Source organism: Podarcis vaucheri (genome assembly GCF_965113315.1).
Source record: "Podarcis vaucheri genome assembly, chromosome: 7".
Taxonomy (NCBI): domain Eukaryota; kingdom Metazoa; phylum Chordata; class Lepidosauria; order Squamata; family Lacertidae; genus Podarcis; species Podarcis vaucheri.
Window position 1 is genome coordinate 29,193,665 of NC_138765.1, and position 17,418 is coordinate 29,211,082.

General features: G+C 45.2%; 1 protein-coding gene across 1 annotated transcript in view; it reads right to left on the bottom strand.

The window, feature by feature from the left end:
* Positions 1-2,958: 2,958 nt before the first annotated feature.
* RPS6KA1 (ribosomal protein S6 kinase A1) overlaps positions 2,959-17,418 on the bottom strand; it is a 92,593-nt gene continuing 78,133 nt past the window's right edge. The window contains 12 exon segments of the mRNA XM_082231554.1: positions 2,959-4,031; positions 5,385-5,522; positions 6,016-6,133; positions 10,124-10,200; positions 11,483-11,644; positions 11,932-12,090; positions 12,760-12,849; positions 13,319-13,444; positions 14,065-14,192; positions 14,991-15,093; positions 16,343-16,407; positions 17,288-17,376. Of these exon segments, the coding sequence (XP_082087680.1) occupies positions 3,909-4,031; positions 5,385-5,522; positions 6,016-6,133; positions 10,124-10,200; positions 11,483-11,644; positions 11,932-12,090; positions 12,760-12,849; positions 13,319-13,444; positions 14,065-14,192; positions 14,991-15,093; positions 16,343-16,407; positions 17,288-17,376 (1,378 nt within the window). The 3' untranslated portion in view covers positions 2,959-3,908.

The window sequence follows — 17,418 nt, forward strand, 5'->3', positions numbered from 1 at the left end:
ACTTTGCCTTTGTCCAGTAGGCTAGTTTCTACACACACTTGCACATTCCTCTTAAAGCTCCATTCAGACAAGCAGGAGGCATTAGAATTCAAGAATACATTTCAACCAAGCAAAAGCAATGGTGTGATGTGGAGCAAGTGAAGGAAGAGTTCTGAGGACCAGGCAGAGAGGCTGTAGGCTCACTACCCTTGCTGTGGAGCCTACTACTGTGTGGCATCTTCAACTGGCAAGAGTTAAATGTGGCTTGGCACCCCTACCCCTCAAAAAGAGCAAGACAAACTAATTTTGACTATCTATGATATATACAGAGGGTAAATGTTTGTGTACCAGTAAGACAGGAGGATAAACTGGCCCCTAAATGGTGACATGCATTCTAATGAATTGGTGTTATCTGATATTTTAGAAACTTTGATGTGCCAATTATGTTAGTTCTTTGATACTGCTGTGGGAAAATAAATCACACACAAAAATGAGATTTTTGCCGTTTTCTCCTCCTTACCCTGACCTCCATTTAGTCAAATCTAGGCCGGAACCATTCTGAACATGGGGATAATTTCGCTGGACTGGCAACTGCTATTACTTCAGAGCCACTGTACACAAAAAATAGTCTGACTGCTAGCACTGGCCTAGATAACAATAGGAGGAATTAGGGCTTGGGGCTGGGTATAAAACAAGGCACAGTATTCTGACACTGCACTTTGTACGAGTGGAACTGGTGGTAAAAGGTTGCAGTGTATCCTTCTCCAAACAAGAGCGCTGCTGTTCAAGATTCCAACCAGCCATTCACTCGGAGGGGAACTTAATTATACTCTTCCACACACCCCTGCTTATTTTCTACTTTGTTTTTAAAATTAATTATACAAAATTCTAGCACTAGAGATATAATACAGAAATACATGTAATTCATATATCAAATATTTATCTATCATAACGTTTACATCTCTAGATCATATATTAATAATTTAACCTCTATTTGACTTCTTTTCTAAGGAAGGATGTGTACGCACCATACAAAGAATCCTGAGAACTGTAGTTTACCCCTCAGAGAGCTACAGTTCCCAGGATTATTTGGGGCAAGTCATGTGCATAGTGTGTACACTGCCTAATACTCAGCATCTATACTGAAGCAGTGTTAGCAGCCACAGTGGCATATAACAGCATACATACAGTACGTTTTTATTCTATGACCTCAGTTAGGACTTCAGGGTTAACAGTAAGTAGAGGTTTCTTTTAGTTACAGGGTGTTCAGAACTAAAAATAATAATAAAACCTCTCTACCCCTACCAAAAATCTTGAGACATCTTTTAAAGTCTTCTGACTAATTAAAGAATCCTCACCCATTTCCTAATACCAGCCCTGCTTGAGTTTGATGTCACTGAAGTCTGCTTCTCCATCCACAGTTGTTCCAGGGTAGACTGGTAATGTGGTTAAAGGATCTATACAATTATCAAATGCAGGTTGAGATACTGAACTCATGGACTGACATGAAAGGTCCTCCCATCTGCTGCTCAGTTGTTGCTGGCAGGGACTCCTATGCTTTTAAATGACTGACACAGGGAAAATTCGAGCAGGTGTTGTTTCCTTGCTGCATCCCAGTTAAAGCTCCATCTGTTGAATTTCTGCTCTGACAGCTGGTAAAAATACAGGAAACTTGGGGTAGGGTCAGGGGGAAGGATGTTAACACTCTCCAGTACATGAAGCTGATTTAGTAGGGTGATCTCAGCTCAAGTTCTGCACAGGCCATCTTCAAAGCACAAACTCAAGTCTGGAAGCTCCTAGACATTGCATTGTTTTATTATTTAGATGAGCTCACCAGTCTGTTCTATGGGGAGTTAATCAGGGACAAGAGTGGGGTCCTCCTAATACTGTTATTTACGAGGCCAAGAAAAGATGCAAGGCGCAGCAGCATGTTATATATTAGCCCCAGAGGTGAAGAGAAAGCAACAAATGGAAGCATTCAATTCTTATTTGACCAAAAAGCTCTCCTGGCCACCAGTTTGTTCAAGGTGCTGGTTCTTCCCTTGAAAGCTTCAAGTCAAGATAAGGAACCTTTTCCAGCCCAGGGATCACATGACAGTTGTCAGTGTGGCCAGAGGCAATGGTGGCTGGGGAAAATAGATGAGATTCTTACCGGTGTATAGGCAGCTATATTCCAGCTATGCAGAAGTCAAAGGTTTCTACACACACACACACACACACACACACACACACACACCATCTCTGTCCAAGCAGAATTCAAGGACACATTCCAGCCAGGCAAAAGCAACTGAGGAGGGGGAGGAGCAGGCCCAGTGAGGGGCTACAGCTTGGGGAAGAGTTTAGAGATCTGGAAAGGGAGGACAGTTTTTGGCCTCTGGGATTGAGGTTCCCCATTCCTGCTCTAAAAGATTTGCACCCAGGATAATAAAGACTATCTCCTCCCATATGAACCTTCTTCCTCTTAAAGATGTGGGGATAGGGGTTCACATTTCTATTGGTTTTGGAGGCATGAGTATTTGGAACATGGGAGAGGGTCTTCACCTATATTGTGGAACTGATGTGAGAAGTGAACCAGGTGGGAAAAGGCACAACCAAGCACAGGGAGGCAAGGTATGGGACGGTTCAAGCTCTCCTGTTCTGTGCAGCCCTTTTAATCAAAGTGAATGGAATAGCCACCCATGGCAACCTGCTCCATGTTTAGTTTAGACTAAACTGCAAGAGATCTTTGAAACATTCTCCAAGAAATTCTAGGTAGGAACATCAACATGAACATACTACCCTCTCAGGCGTTCTCTAACACATTATGATTACTGGAGATTGACAGTATGCAAACCATGCACAGGAACAATAAACTGGGATTACAAGAATATTACCAATAAGGAATAAACTAGTTCGTCTTCACACTAGGTGAAATGTAGAAGAAACCCTACAGCACAACAAGGATGGACAGGGGAGTATGACGTCAACCAGTAAAAAAACTTCAACTGCATGGTATGCTTTATTTGAAAATTCGGACAGAAACCCTGAGTTACCAGCCACAGAATCAGTTAAATAATAAAAAAGAAGCTGATTTTTTGCACTTTGCATCATGAGGCTCTGGATTGTGCTATTTGATAGAGAATTTTTAAAAACCAAAGACAACCCCCCACCTAAAAAATGATATTTTCACAGTGGGAAAAGTTTTCTTACAAGCCCATTGCACGTTCAAAAGCTAGATATAATCCGGCAGAGATCTAGGAGTCAACTGGATTCAAGGATATAGAAAAAGGAGTAATCCCAGAACCCTGCAAGTGGGAGAGTGTCCATGACATTGTGATGTCCAAATGGGGAGGGGGGGGGACAGAAGAAGAGAGGAAAGTTTGAAATCTTCTTTGATAGCAGCCATGTGGCCTGGAGGACAGGAAGCATGAAGTTCAAGAAGCTCATGCACACAATAACTCATAGGTTATGTAAAAGAGAGAGTCTGCACAAACAGAGGGGATCCTAAGAACAAACAAGCCACCCCATTAGAGTGACCTTGGCGAGAGGGGAGGAGCGAATGCTGTTCCATCTGTACCAGGTTTGCGTTGCAGGGGCATCAACTTGGCCAAGGTGCCTTTTTCTGCAAGTGGAAGAGATTGCCTGTGTCACTAGCATCACGCCACGGACTGCTGCAAGTTCAAATTCTGTCATTCACCTATATAGATCCCTTTACAAATAGTCTCTCTGTACACTTAAAACAACAACAGAAAAAGAAATCCACAGGGATAGCAAGAGCTAGTCTTCCTGAAGGCACTTGGCCCTGATGTGCATTTGAGGAAGTGCTTCAAAGTGGACTTCTAGCTGGGGTGATATTTTCCAGCTCCTTTCCAGAGCAGCTTGTGCAGAGTAAGGAAGCAGCACTGGCTATGCGTGTATGTGTGTGTGAGAGAGAGCCCAACATTCCCATGTCACAGTGTGGTAGACGGGAGCTTCTTGACTCGCCTCTGAGCCAAGAAGGAAAACTCGATGGGTTTCAGCTGGGGTCCTGGCTTTGAGTTATTCAGTGCGGAGTACGTGGCAGCCATAGCGCCCTAGGAGAGAAGAGCCACAGATGTTTGCTTAAGTGACACACACAGAGGAACCCTTCCCAATACCTCATCAGGAGCCTGAAACAAAGCCAAGCCAGTGCTACTTCGGTAAAGTATGAATGCGCCCAATATGCTTGCAGACACGTGCATTGTACCAGGTAGGCTTCCTTGGCAGCTGGAATTAGCTGCAGTCTCCATGTTGAACATACATTTGAAGCAAGCCCATGCAATGTGTGAAACAGCCTCCCGCAAAGGGGTTGCTGTTGTTGCTTCTGAGAGAGTAGTCCACAGTGCCTGTTCTTGTGAACGAGCTCCTTGGAGTGGTGCAACTTACCACCCATATGCACGACTCCTTGCTCTGCTTGGCTGGCTGCTTCTGCCAGGAGAGACTGGCTATGCCAATTACAATGTATTCCACTTGTACTGTACCCCAGTGTGTTTCCACACCCAGTTCTAGGTGCTGGGATTTGACTTATAAAGCAGCGACAGTGGACCTGTGGTTCTCCTAATCTCATTGCGACCTACAACTTGCATCAGTTTGGGCCACTGGCTATGTTGCCTGGGGCTGATGGGAGTTGTGGTTCAACATCATGTGAAGGGCATCACATTGGCTAACCTTCATTTAAATGGTCTGGGTCAGGAATGTCTCAGGGAACATCGCCTCCCATGTGATTTTGCATTCCTTCTTCCCCAAATTTTGAAATCTGCCAGGGAGTCCCATCCCTTAGTGTATCTACTAGGAGCAGGACCTGCTCACAGTTACCGTAACAATGTGGACTGACTTCCTCTTTTTATTTCCTGAGGATTTGGAGAGAATTGAGAGCTGCTCAATAGAAATATTAGTGCCTGTTGCCATTCCTATTTATGATGCTGCTTTTAATGTAGCATATTTTCAAGGCTTTTTCATGTCTAGCAGCTTTTTGGCTCTACTGGTTACCTCTATTCCTCAGCTGACATCTAGCAGCCGCCATTCCAACAGCCTGCAGCAGACAAAGACGGAAGCTGAGAGAGCAGCTCCATTTGGCTCATCCTTTTCCTGTTTCCATTCCAGCTGGTCATTAAGAACTAATATGTACCTACAGGAATTGGTGCCTGAGTTTGCGTGGTTTCCTTTTCCCTCCTCACCTTCGTTCCTTTTGTGACATGTCTTTTAGATTGTAGGGACTGCTTTGTTTTTATTGTTATTATATAAGCAGCTGTGGGAACATTTTCATCTAAAGAGCAGATAAACACCCTTCCAATATTTTAAATGAATAAATAAATATCAATATGACCAATGTGTTATATGTAAGCTGACAATGCAGGAAGCACACAAATCCCTCTCCCTCTCCCACCACCTCCCATCCAGATTTGTACCTTTACAAGCTGTACATCCTGGTGATTTAACTGGCTCTGGGGCAACTTGTCCTTCTGGGTTATCCACAAGTGCTGGAGGACTTGCTTGGCTGTCAGGCGCTGATGAGGATCAACGTGGAGCATCTTCGATACCAGGTCCTGCAACAAGCATTCAGAGAATATAGCTGCTGTATGCATTTTTCACCTGGGGGACCTATAAATTCACAGATTTTTGACTGGCTGATTAGGCCTGCACTGCTATTTCTCAAGATCCTGGCTATATTTATTTGACGCCTGTTCCCAGAATCTGACTTTGGTTGTCTTATAGAAGAAAGCGTACCCTTGATAGCCAGGTGTAGACCTCTGTCTTCTACAGAGAGTAAACTTTGTTTCTTGTGCATCTGACGACTTTTAAAAGTAATAATAATAATAATAATAATAATAATAATAATAATTTATACCCCGCCCATCTGGCTGGGTTTCCCCAGCCACTCTGGGCGGCTTCCAAAAGAATATTAAAATACTGTGATAAGTATCTGCAGGTCAGGAATTCCTTCCTTTGGAGTCCAGGGATATAGCAAGCCCCTGCCCCAAGCCAGAAGAAGGATGGCAACACCCAAACTCCACTTTGAACACTGGCACTCAGTTTTACCTTGGCTGCGTCTGAAACTGTGTCCCAATTCCCCCCTTTGAGGGAGAACTTTCCCCCACCTATTCGCATGAGGATCTCCTCAGGGGTGTCGCCAGGCCCATTTGCAAATGGGGTGTACCTGCAAGAGAGGAAAAATAGTATTTTTATTTTAAAAACTGCAATACTATGGTAGCAGATGGGAAGGAGGGGTGGTAAGCCTGGAACAGTGGGAGGAAGGAGGTAAGGTTGGAGATGGGGGTGGGGGGGTGGAACTAGGTAGGGACAAAGAAGAGGTGCTAAACTCCTAGCAGAGACTTCAGCGGATATAAAGCTCTTCTGCACAAGTTGCTTTTTTGCAAAGAAAGGGGGTAAAAAAATACCTCCATGAAAGCTGGGATTCTCAGGAGAGACAGATAGACAGACACAGTCTCCACACTAGAAGATGTCATAAATCATTATAATTATGACCATGCAATAACTCAAGAGTGCCTTATTATAAGCTGAATTATATGCTCTAGTCTGTCAATGATTGGCTGGGTGTAGAAGATTTTGCCGCAGGGCAAAGGGTTGGCCAGACCAACCTTCAGGTTCATTATTGCTCTACAATCGTTAATAATATGTTCACATCAGTTTTTAAATGTACAATTTGTAGTAGTAGTAACAACAACAACAACAACACTATACTCACAGCAGTTTTTCTAAAGTTTAGAATCCCTGCTTAGGTGTATTGAAAAAGAATGGATGGCACCATATAAAACTGTTTTAAGAGGTACCCACCAGCTGGAAACAAAGAATAATCTTTTAATGGAGGTGCCTCAAAAACAGTTCCAGGTAGGCCCAGTTCTATGCCAGGTGATGGGAGAAGTGAAGCCAAGGCTAAGTGGAAGTGTACATGCTTGGAATGCAGAAGGTCCCAGTTCAGTTTCTGATTCTTTGCCAGAAACCCTGAAGACCTACACGGCCAGTCAATACCGAGCTAGTTTGGCCAATACTCCCACCTGGTATAAGGCACTTTCCTATGATCCTATGCAGTTCAACCTATTTATTATGTTACTAAGCAACCCCTTACTGCACTGGTGGTGGGGCACTCATGGAAGCTCATGAGATCTCACCGGAACCCAGAAGCTGCTGCTGATGGTGTTTCTCTGCTGCTGGAGGCAGGTGATCTGTTGTGGGGTGGGGGGTTAGATCTGCCACCCCCATGCATCTTGCCATAGAAACAGATTGCTTCATATTGCCTCATTAAAAGGATGGCACACTGGGGATCTCCACTGAGCACTGCCCAATCTCCATAGCTGCATCCAGTTGCAGCTACTGAGCCATTATCTCATTTCCTCCAGTGAACCCTGGGTAAAAGGGTCTACACGATTTGGGATTCCTCACCCCCACCCCATTTAGTGTATTGCTCCCCAGCCCCATGTTCTTTGCCTCTTCCCAAAAGCACTGGGATTCCCATCAGGCCCTACATTCTTCCTTCAACCACTGGGGCTCCTGAGAAACACCAGAATAGAAGGACACTTTGTGCATTCAAGGAAAACGCTGACACCTAGTGGTTAAGACCAGTTCTGGGACACCCAAGCTAAGGGTGTGGCGCACCTTCCATTATTTTTACAGACAGAAGAGAATATTATTCCACAACAATCTTGGGGATTGCTTGGCTATCATCGGAAGGCACCTGATGTAGCAGCCTCACTAGGGCTAAACAGATCAGAGTGGTAAGTGCCTTGAGCCCTATCTACGTCACCAAGTCCCTCTGAAAAGAGGCAGGATACAGTCGTTGACATGCATCTAGTTGTAAGGTTAGGGCCAGCCAATGACATTTCACTGCCTCAGGTGAAACAGCAAATGACATTCTCTTCCCCCACCCCAGTCAAGGTACGTCATACCCAACACTGATCAAGTTGTATGGCACCTGAAGCAGAAAATCTCACATGCTCCTCTCCCTCCTGGGTGGTAAAAATGCAACAATAAATTAAATAACTAAACAGTTTGCTGCCATTTCATGACACCTGATGGGGGGAGGGGACACCTCACTCTGCAAAAAGGCAGTTTGTTGCTGGAAGTGAAAAAAAGATGGAGTCCCCACACCCCAGTTCCATGCCCAAAAGCTGACCAGACTGGTGACTGATTCTAACTGCAACACAGGTGACAAAGATAGCAACCCAAATATCCACATTTGAAGGCAGCAGGCTGCCAGGTGGACCAGGATGAATGGTGTGTGTGTGCCACTACTGTCTACACTCCACATCCCATACCCAGCCTCTGTTCCACAAGGCAGCTGCCTCTCTCCACCTAATGTCTTACTCTGTAGGCTGGTCCTACTCTGACGACTGGCATGTGCTCAGTGTAGTAGTCCATGCTATTTGCTGGAGATCCAGGACAGTTAATAGGCACCCATCTAGAACCAATAAGAAACCTGGGGCTGCAATGTTTAATGGATCGATTTGATTAGAAACTCTTTAATCATCTGAAAATGTGCATCTGATTAAAACTAAGTAGCATCTTTTTAAAAAATCATTCATACAAATGCTCATAAAAACTGCAGATGGCAAGCACCACCCTAAAACAGGCATTTTATCTTCTTATAGAGGACAGAACGACTCTTATTAAGAGGATGTCAGCTACACATGTGTGTATTCATGTAAAAATGAAGAGTATATGCTTCTTGCTTTGGAAATACTGTTTTTACATAAACCTTTAATGCTTAGCCACCGACTCCCCTGCCACTTTCCCCAGGGTAACCCTTTCAACCTTCCTCCTTCCACCCAATGCAACTGCAAATCCCCTTTTTCACTTACCCAGCACTATTATGAAGGTGCTCCTCTCTCTTATTTTACCTCCATTTTTCACCTTCAGCCCCATTCCCATGCCTCCTCCTGTTGTTTCCCCCAGCCCTTCCAAGGAACCCGGTGTAATCCTTGCTCCCCACCACCACTTTCACCAGCCATCTCTGTTATCATACTGATCTTTCTCCCCACTTTCCCTCACATACAAACACAGACTAATATTTGCCTCTCCCAGTCTCCTTCAAGAACCCCCCTTTAGCCCCACCCTGCCCCCTTCCAGCAGCCCTATATTGGCTATCAACCCTCCTCCTGGACCTACCTTCTTCCCTCCTTGCCATATTCCCCCTTATTCCTCCAAATGCTCCCACAGCTTGAAACGCCCCCTTCAACCCCAGACACTGCCACCTGCCCTCTCCCCAATTCCTCCTCCTCCTCCTCAGCTTTCTTCCCCCCATCAATAGAGCCCTACAATTCTTTCTCACATACACCTTCACTCCTCCCCCCATATTCCCCCTCAGTCCTCCAAATACCACATTGAGCCCCATGCCAGTTCCACCTGTCTCAGCCTCTGCCCAGGCCTTATTTTGCCGCCACTCCACAGTCATTCACCACCACAGACATGGCTCCCTCCTTTTTCCTCCTCCTTCCTGTGCCTCCCCTTCTCCTCCTTCCTGACCTCCACCACCATGGGGATGCTGTCCTTGCTCTGCCAGGGAGCTTTTCTAAACAGATGGGATCCCAGCATGGCTGCTTACTCAGGCTGCCTACTCTTCTCGGTCCTCCACCTCCGTCATGGTGCCTGGCTGTCTCCCGCCTGCTTCTCCCTGCCCTGATACTAACCTGCTCCCACTTGCTTCTTGCTTCTCTTCCCCTGTCAACAGGCTGTTTTCGCAGGGCAACCTCACCCTGCCCTGCCCCTAGAACCTTGGTAAGCAGCCAATGAAAACATTGTGATGATGGACTAGTGCAAATATTATATAGAAATGTGTGTGCATGTGCGCACATGTGCATGTGTGTGGTGTAAAAAAAATATCATACAATTAAGCAATTAAATTTTTGCAGGGAGCTGGCATGGTGTAATGCTTAAGAGTGATGGGTTAGAAATAGGAAGGACTCAAATCTCTTGCTCAGCCATTAGGTCCACTGGGTGATCATGGGCCACTCATTCGCTTCTAGCTCAACCGACCTCACAGGGGTGTTGTGAAGGTAAAAGGCAGAGAGAGGACAACCATGTATGTCCCCACCCCCTTCAGGTCCTTGGTGGAAGGGTGGGATAAAACTGTAATAAATAAATAGGGCTGAAAACCTACTGTTAAGCAAGCACAATGGGTGCTGGCACCTACCCTGCCAACATTGTGTAGAGGAGGATCCCTAAGCTCCAGATATCACAGGCTTCATCATAACCTTGTCGCTTCAATACCTAAATGAGATAAGGACCAAGAAAAATGAGAGAGAACATCAGGTCACATCCATACCACGCATTTAAAGCACTATTATACTACTTAGAATGCTGGTAGCTGTCACTTATTAAGGATGCTGAGAGTTCTTACAAAGCCACACTTCCAGCGTCATTAACAAGCTACAGTTCCCAGGATTCTTGGGAGAAAGCCAAGTGGTACAGGAGTGCTTTATCTCAGGAGTGCTTTATCTCCCCAATAAGAATGAGAATGAATGCAATAAGAAGTGGGGACAACTTGAGCTGGTAGCCTCTTCCCTGTTCCTTTGGCTCTAAAAAGAAAGTAGTGAAGAGAAGAACACGAGTGGATTTTATCTGTTTTTAGGCCTGTAGCATCATGAACTAAAAAGACATTGCGTCAAACACACAAAAGCCAAAACTCACGAGATGTTTAGGGACATGTGTGTATGGTGTCTCACAGCTGAGTCTCGGAACACATTTTTGCCATACGGCATAGATGGATCTGAGAAACCCAATTTTGCCTGCCAAAAGATTAAAAAAAGCTATGGCAAAGCCAACAATTGGCCTCCATAACTGCTGTATAAAGAACAAGAAGGTTTTTTTTCTGGAATAGTAGAGAGATAATTGATTATTTGCTGATGGGTGGAGATTAATACTTTGCATATTAGCTTTCTGTGTTTGCTTTAACAGCCCAATGGATTAGACAAAATTTCACTGAACAACATGGGGTCCAGTGTGCTGGAGACAACTGGTGCTAAATTGTACCTCAGTACTGTTTGCATTTTTTGTGATGGCCAATGTTTTTAGCAGATAAATTTGACTGCCTGCCTGATGCATCTGCCAAGCAGAGCATACAACCACCAGGGGTCTATTAATCTACTGAATATAATTCTGTCATATTATAATCTGCAGCACAGACATCTTGATATCATCTAGTTTGTTCTAGGCCTAAGATGATTTGGTGAAACTGGATGTTTACTGGAAAGGCAATTCTGGTCTGTGTTGAGCAATCAAGCTGTGTGTGAACCTGTTTAGCAACAATTAGGCCAAGCAGGGAAGGGACACCTAGCAGGTCAAAATGGAAGTGTCCACGTCAATCAATGTAAATGTCATATAAGTACAATAGCTAGCAAGAGGCACCATCAGTACAAGGACACATTCCAGCTAGGCGCAGTGGAAATCTGCTTGTTTGCACCTATGTGCTGAAATGCTTGAGAACAGTAGAATGAGTGTATTTTGAAGACTATGGCAGCAATAGATGCAGCGAGGCTCATGAACTACTCACCTCTGGAGCCACAAAATTGGCAGTATAGCAAGGGGTCATGAGAAGCCCATTGTCTGCCCTCAGCTGCTTGGCGAAGCCGAAGTCACAAATGCGAATAGACTCTGGGTTGCCAGATTCATCTACATAGAGGATGTTGCTAGGTTTCAAGTCTCTGTGGACCACCTGTGAAGGCAACAGTGGAAACCACAGGTTATTCCCTCTGGTCATGGCTGCCTTCCAATTTACAAACAATAGCTATGCATTCACTTATACCTTGGTTTTTCTGTTCAAACACACTCTAAGTTTCATCCTTCTGACACCAGACAAATACCTTAATATCTACCAGGCGATTTAAGGCCCTAATTGGTTATGTTGCTTCTCCCCCGTTGACACACTTGCTTCTTTGCAACTGGATGAGAGAAGGAGAGATCTCTGCAGCATTGGCAGGCTTCTCCATATCTCCAACTTACGCCTTGCGAGTGAAGATATTCCACAGTCTTGCAGATCGTGTGCAGGACAGAGCTGGCCTCCCTTTCAGAGAAGCACTTCTGCTTGAGGATCCGATCCAGCAGCTCCCCTCCTCTCATTAAGTCCGTCACCAGGTAAACATGCTTGCCATCGTCATACACCTATCAGATGGACACGTTTTAAAGAAGTTACTATTTAACTACACTCCTGAAACCTTTTATAAGCATAGAGAGTGGAATTTATGACCAAGTTATCCTGCTTCGCATAGAGTCCATTAAAGGGTAGGAAACTGCACAGGGCAAAGTGTGTCCTGCACACATTTGCTCCACAATGCACACAAAATTTAGTAACAGGGACAAAATTTGGCTTTGTGGTGGGCTTGGGCGTTGTGATGCCCAGTCCATGAACCTAGAGAAACTGCTGCACCTGATCCAGCAAAGCACAGCTGGAAAAAAGACAGCCTGCATGAGGGCACAGTGACTAGTCTCTCAGAGAAATTGCCTGTTTCATGCTTGTTCCCAGGCATCCGCAAACACATTACCATTGCAAGGGCAAGTTCTGTGCTGCAACAAAGGAGATTCAAAGCTACAATGGAGTGAGACATCAGAATTCACTTGCACATGGCTATGTAGAGACTATGAAACTTGCAAGGCTATTGCTTTGCAAAAGGTCGGCTGCGTATCCAAACTGGATGGCACAGAGGGAGAGGAGGGACACAAATTTACATGTTTTTATGGAAGAACTACAATTTTAGTTCCTGAGACACATGCAACCCACCAGCAAGCAAGGCCCTGAGCTTCCAATCAACCCTATTCTATTATTACACTCACATCCTTCAGGGTGATGATATTTGGGTGCTGTCCATACCGTAGGAGTATCTCAATCTCCTCTGAGGGATCCTGCTTACTCTTGTCAATCACCTGCAAGAAGGTACCTCACTTATTGCAAAGCCACATCAATTTAGCATTTATATCACATGAGTGTTCAAAACACTTTGCACACATTGGCTCAGTAATTGTTCCAACAGTCCTCTAGCATTATCCCCATACTGCAGACTGAGGCTGAAGACAGAGAAAGAGAGGGCAGCAGCAGCACAAATGCCCGAAGCCACCTGGCAAATCCATGGTGGTACTGAGATTTGAAATCTGAGTTCACTTAACTACTAGGCTGCACCAACTCAGGTCCAAGGTCTTGCTGTGCAAAGAGAAGGTTGGGACTCTGGAGTCTGATGCCACAAGGCTTAGGATTTAAGTGCTGGATGCCAGCCTTGGTTCCTCCTCTCCGTTAAAAAAAGCATCTGCAAATCAAAATCCCCTTCAACAATGACATGAGATTTTTTAATAAAAAGGTACAGCTTTTCACGAGCAGGTTGACGAGAGAGGCTCTGACCTTGACAGCGTACTCTGTTCCCGTTGCCTTGTGAATGCAGCGCTTGCACACCGAGTAGGAACCTACGCCAATGGCCTCCTTCACCACGTAGCCGTCACTAAACTGGTGGTTCTTCCCATGCAGTTGCTGGAAGCCAGATTGAGTACAAAGAGAAGAGGAGGGGAGAATTTAGGCTGCTTCAGTGGGCCAAGCTTCCTATGCTGACAGAGGCACACAAAGGGCTTCGGTCTCTTTAATTTTTTTACTTCAAAAAGAGGCTGTAGGCTGTGGTTGTGCGGAGGACCCAGACTGGGCCTCCAGGTGAGGTTTTATGGGGGGGAGGTTTAACCTTTGCTCTCCAGAATGATTTCCCCTATGAACATCCTTCCCCAAAACTGCTACTTTCCTCTGAAAGTCCCTGGTTCAATAGGGCTGGGAAAAGAGCCTGCCTGGATTCCTGAAGAGCCCCTGCCAGTCAGTGTGGACAGTACTAAGCTAGATGGATAGTGACTCCGTGTAAGGCAGTTCTGAAGAGATCATTTGCGTCTGACGAAAACTGCCTCTAGGCTGTGTAATGTCTAGATTATCTTTTGAAATGCATGCCATTTTGTAATGTTATTTGCTTTGGAAATGGGGGGTGGGAGAGACCCAAGGCTATAATTTTGGGAAGGCAGCTTCAATTAAGCCCAGCTCTACTTCAACATGCTGCAGGCCCACCCCACCAGCTCTCACGATGCTGGTCTGCGACCCTCCCCACCTCTTCTTACCTGTACCATAGAATGCAAAGGCACTGGTGGGGATTTGGCCTTCTCATCCTCATTCAACCCAGTGGCCACAAAGCTGAACCCTCGGAAGAGCTGATGGGCCCCTGCGCTAGGCGGAATCCCAGGGGAGTCTGGAAAAGGGGAGGGAGGGAGGAAAGAAGAAAAAACATTGTACTGAAACAGCAGCTTATTGGCAGGTGGCTGTTTTATGCCCCCTCCGAACAATCAAGGCGGCCCCAAGGTAAGGACCATCAAGCGAGAGCAATCCGGGGACAATGAAGTTTTCCTTGATTCCACCCGCCATATTGGAACAGAAACAAATGAGAAGGGCATTTCACATGGTTCCACTTTTGCTAGGCTGTAGCATTTGGGGAGAGGCAGAGGAGGGAGCTAGATGACAGAATACTCCCTTTTAGATAAGGTCTCTCTGTACATCCCAGGATACTAATTTTATTAGACTTTCATTAGCACACAAGGAAGATTTTCATACTGGAAAAGCAAATGGGGAACTTCTGATTCTGTAGATGGCATGAAACATCAAGCAAAACCCATCCACCAAGCTTCCAAGGGAGAAAATATGCAAACATCCCAAACTGAACTTGGGCATTAATGCATGATCTTAAAACCAAATTCAGGGCTTTTTGTGTTATATTAACAAGCAGTTGTATCAAATGGTAATTCTGATGGGTCTACACTGAGTAGAATTTAGTTGGGTATAACCCAACATGTCCAGATATCAGGGTTTAAAAGGCCAAGGATGGGGAATGTGTGGCCCTTCAACAGCCCCAGCCACCATGGCCAGTGGACAGAGAAGATGGGAGTTGTAGTTCAGCAACATTTGGAGGGCACTGTATTTCCCATTCCCAGTTTAGGCTTAATGCAGCATCATGAGACACCTCTCTTACTGTGCCAAAGTCCAAAATACGAACCTTTTGGCGTTCGTGAGGTAAACTCTTTGTCAAAATAAAAGGTATCATCTGGTTGGCCAACGGCAGGTTTGAAAGGTGGCTTGATTTCTCGGCGAAAGAGTTTCTGCAGAGTGAAAAGGGGCAGCTGAATCCATTTCACCAAATAGGTCATTCCAAAAACTGAGACACAGATGCAACAAAAAAGCCAAAAGGAAGAGGAGCAAAGCAAAATTCTGATTAGAGGCCTTGTGCTCCCCCAGGTGCTAACCTGACCCTGGAGCACATCACTTTGGAAAGGTGGGATCACATGATGAAATGCTCCTTCATGCAAAAACATTATCTTTATGTGAAGCAGGGGTGGGGAACCTTTTTGGCTTTGTGGGCCTAATCTTTATCCCACCCCACTGCCGGGTCAACTGTGACAGGCAGGTCGTCCTGCCCATTTGTCAATTACCTGACATCATGACGACAGCACATGACTGACCTGTCAAAGTTGGCCTGTGGGGATGGGTCTTTGCCAGTGTGTTCCCTGCAGGGTATGTGCTGGCAAAGCAGTACCCAGCAGGACTGAACCCTGCCCATCAGCTGATGTCACATGGGCATAGTTTGGGGGAAATGGCATTACGAGACAACATGGACTGAAGTTGGCTGCCATTTTGTTTACAGAGAACTGCATAGAGCAGAGTTGGGATAGCAATTGGTTGGCTTTTAAAACTGAAAGGAGACCACCGCCCACAGCTGCTCTCCAGCTATCTGCATAATTTTGGGGAGCCACAGAAGTTGCTTTCAGGATCCAGAATTCTGGTTCCCTTCTCCGGAACAGCCAGTACAGTGGTGCCCCGCAAGACGAAATTAATTCGTTCCGCAATTTTTGTCGTCTAGCGAATTTTTCGTCTTGCGAAGCACGAAATCCCATAGGAATGCATTGAAAAGCAATTAATGCGTTCCTATGGTCAAAAAAAGTCCAAACAAAGCCAAATTTGGTACAACAACAGTTTATTAACTGCTCTTTAAAGTCACACATACTGTAAAGAGCAGTTCAAAAATTTAAGGGAAAATAAATTAACTTTATAAACAAAACATGTCTTTGTTTTTAGTCAAAGAAAAAAAGTCGCGAGACGTTTTCGTCTTGCGAAGCAAGCCCATAGGGGAAATTCGTCTTGCGAGGCAAATCGCGAACGGAAAAAACTTTCGTCTAGCGAGTTTTTTGTATTGCGAGGCATTCGTCTTGCGGGGCACCACTGTATGTCCAAACTAGCACCTATCACAGCAAATCAAAAGCCATAGCTGTACTGTTTACCAGTTACAGATGTGAATTTTAAAGAACTTGCAGGACTGAAGAGAAAAACTGAGAGGAAAAGACTGGTACTCACATTCCAGTCAATAGTGGAATAGAAAGGGTGGCGCTTTATTTCCTCAACACCATCTGAACCAGAACCTGAAACAGAAAGACACCATTTTGTTTATTATGCTGCAATCTGTCCTGTGACTTTTTGGCAAAGAGTCGTCTATAAATTTCTAAATAAAAAAAGTAAACAGAGTATCTTGGTGGCTTGACTACATGGGCATTTGAGCTGATTCAATAGGGGTCTCCTGACTGTATTGCTAACATTATCACAGCAGGAAGGGATAACCTGTGGCTGTCCAGATGTTGTTGAAGCCCAGCTCCTGCCAGAATAGTCAATGACAATGGAGTTGGTAGTCCAGCACTATCTATCTGGAGGGTCACAGGTGAGCCACCCCTGCACTGTAGCCCTCAGTTTTGAGCTAAAGCATGAAATAGGAATGGGGGAAGCATCCTTTGAGGATTTCTCTCTCTCTCTCTCTCTCTCTCTCTCTCTCTCTCTCTCTCTCTCACACACACACACACACACACACCTTTGATTTCCATCATACTGATGATGCCAGGGTAGCTAAGGTGCTATTTCTCTCTCCCCCCCCCTGTATATCCCTGCCTGGCAACTGTGCTCCACAGATGGAGCACTGCTGGGAGTGCTGCATGCTCCAGAGGTGCACTTTGTACTAGAAACCAGGCTTTTAGTGTTGTGGTTCCAGCCCTCTGGAATTGGCCTAGTGTCTTGCTGTTTAGGTAGATACTGAATACATTTTTGTTTAAGAAGGCATTCCCTGGTGTGTGCCCCACTCATTTTATGGAACTTTAACTGTACGACTGAAGAAACGGTTTCATTGTTTTTAGAGTCTATATCATTTGCGTTTCATTTCATTATTGTACACAATGTGCATCTGACTACCGATCTGTGGCAGACTTTTTTGTGTCAGGGATGTGGCTGGATATAAAGCAAGTCAGGACATCTTACCTAACCTATTGGCTGGGTTCCTCTTGAAAAGGGCTCGCAGGAGACTCTGTGCTTCAGAGCTCAGAAACTGGGGCATGCCCAGCTTTGCTCTAAACAAAAGGCAAAGAATTGTGCAACCAACCATGAGTCAC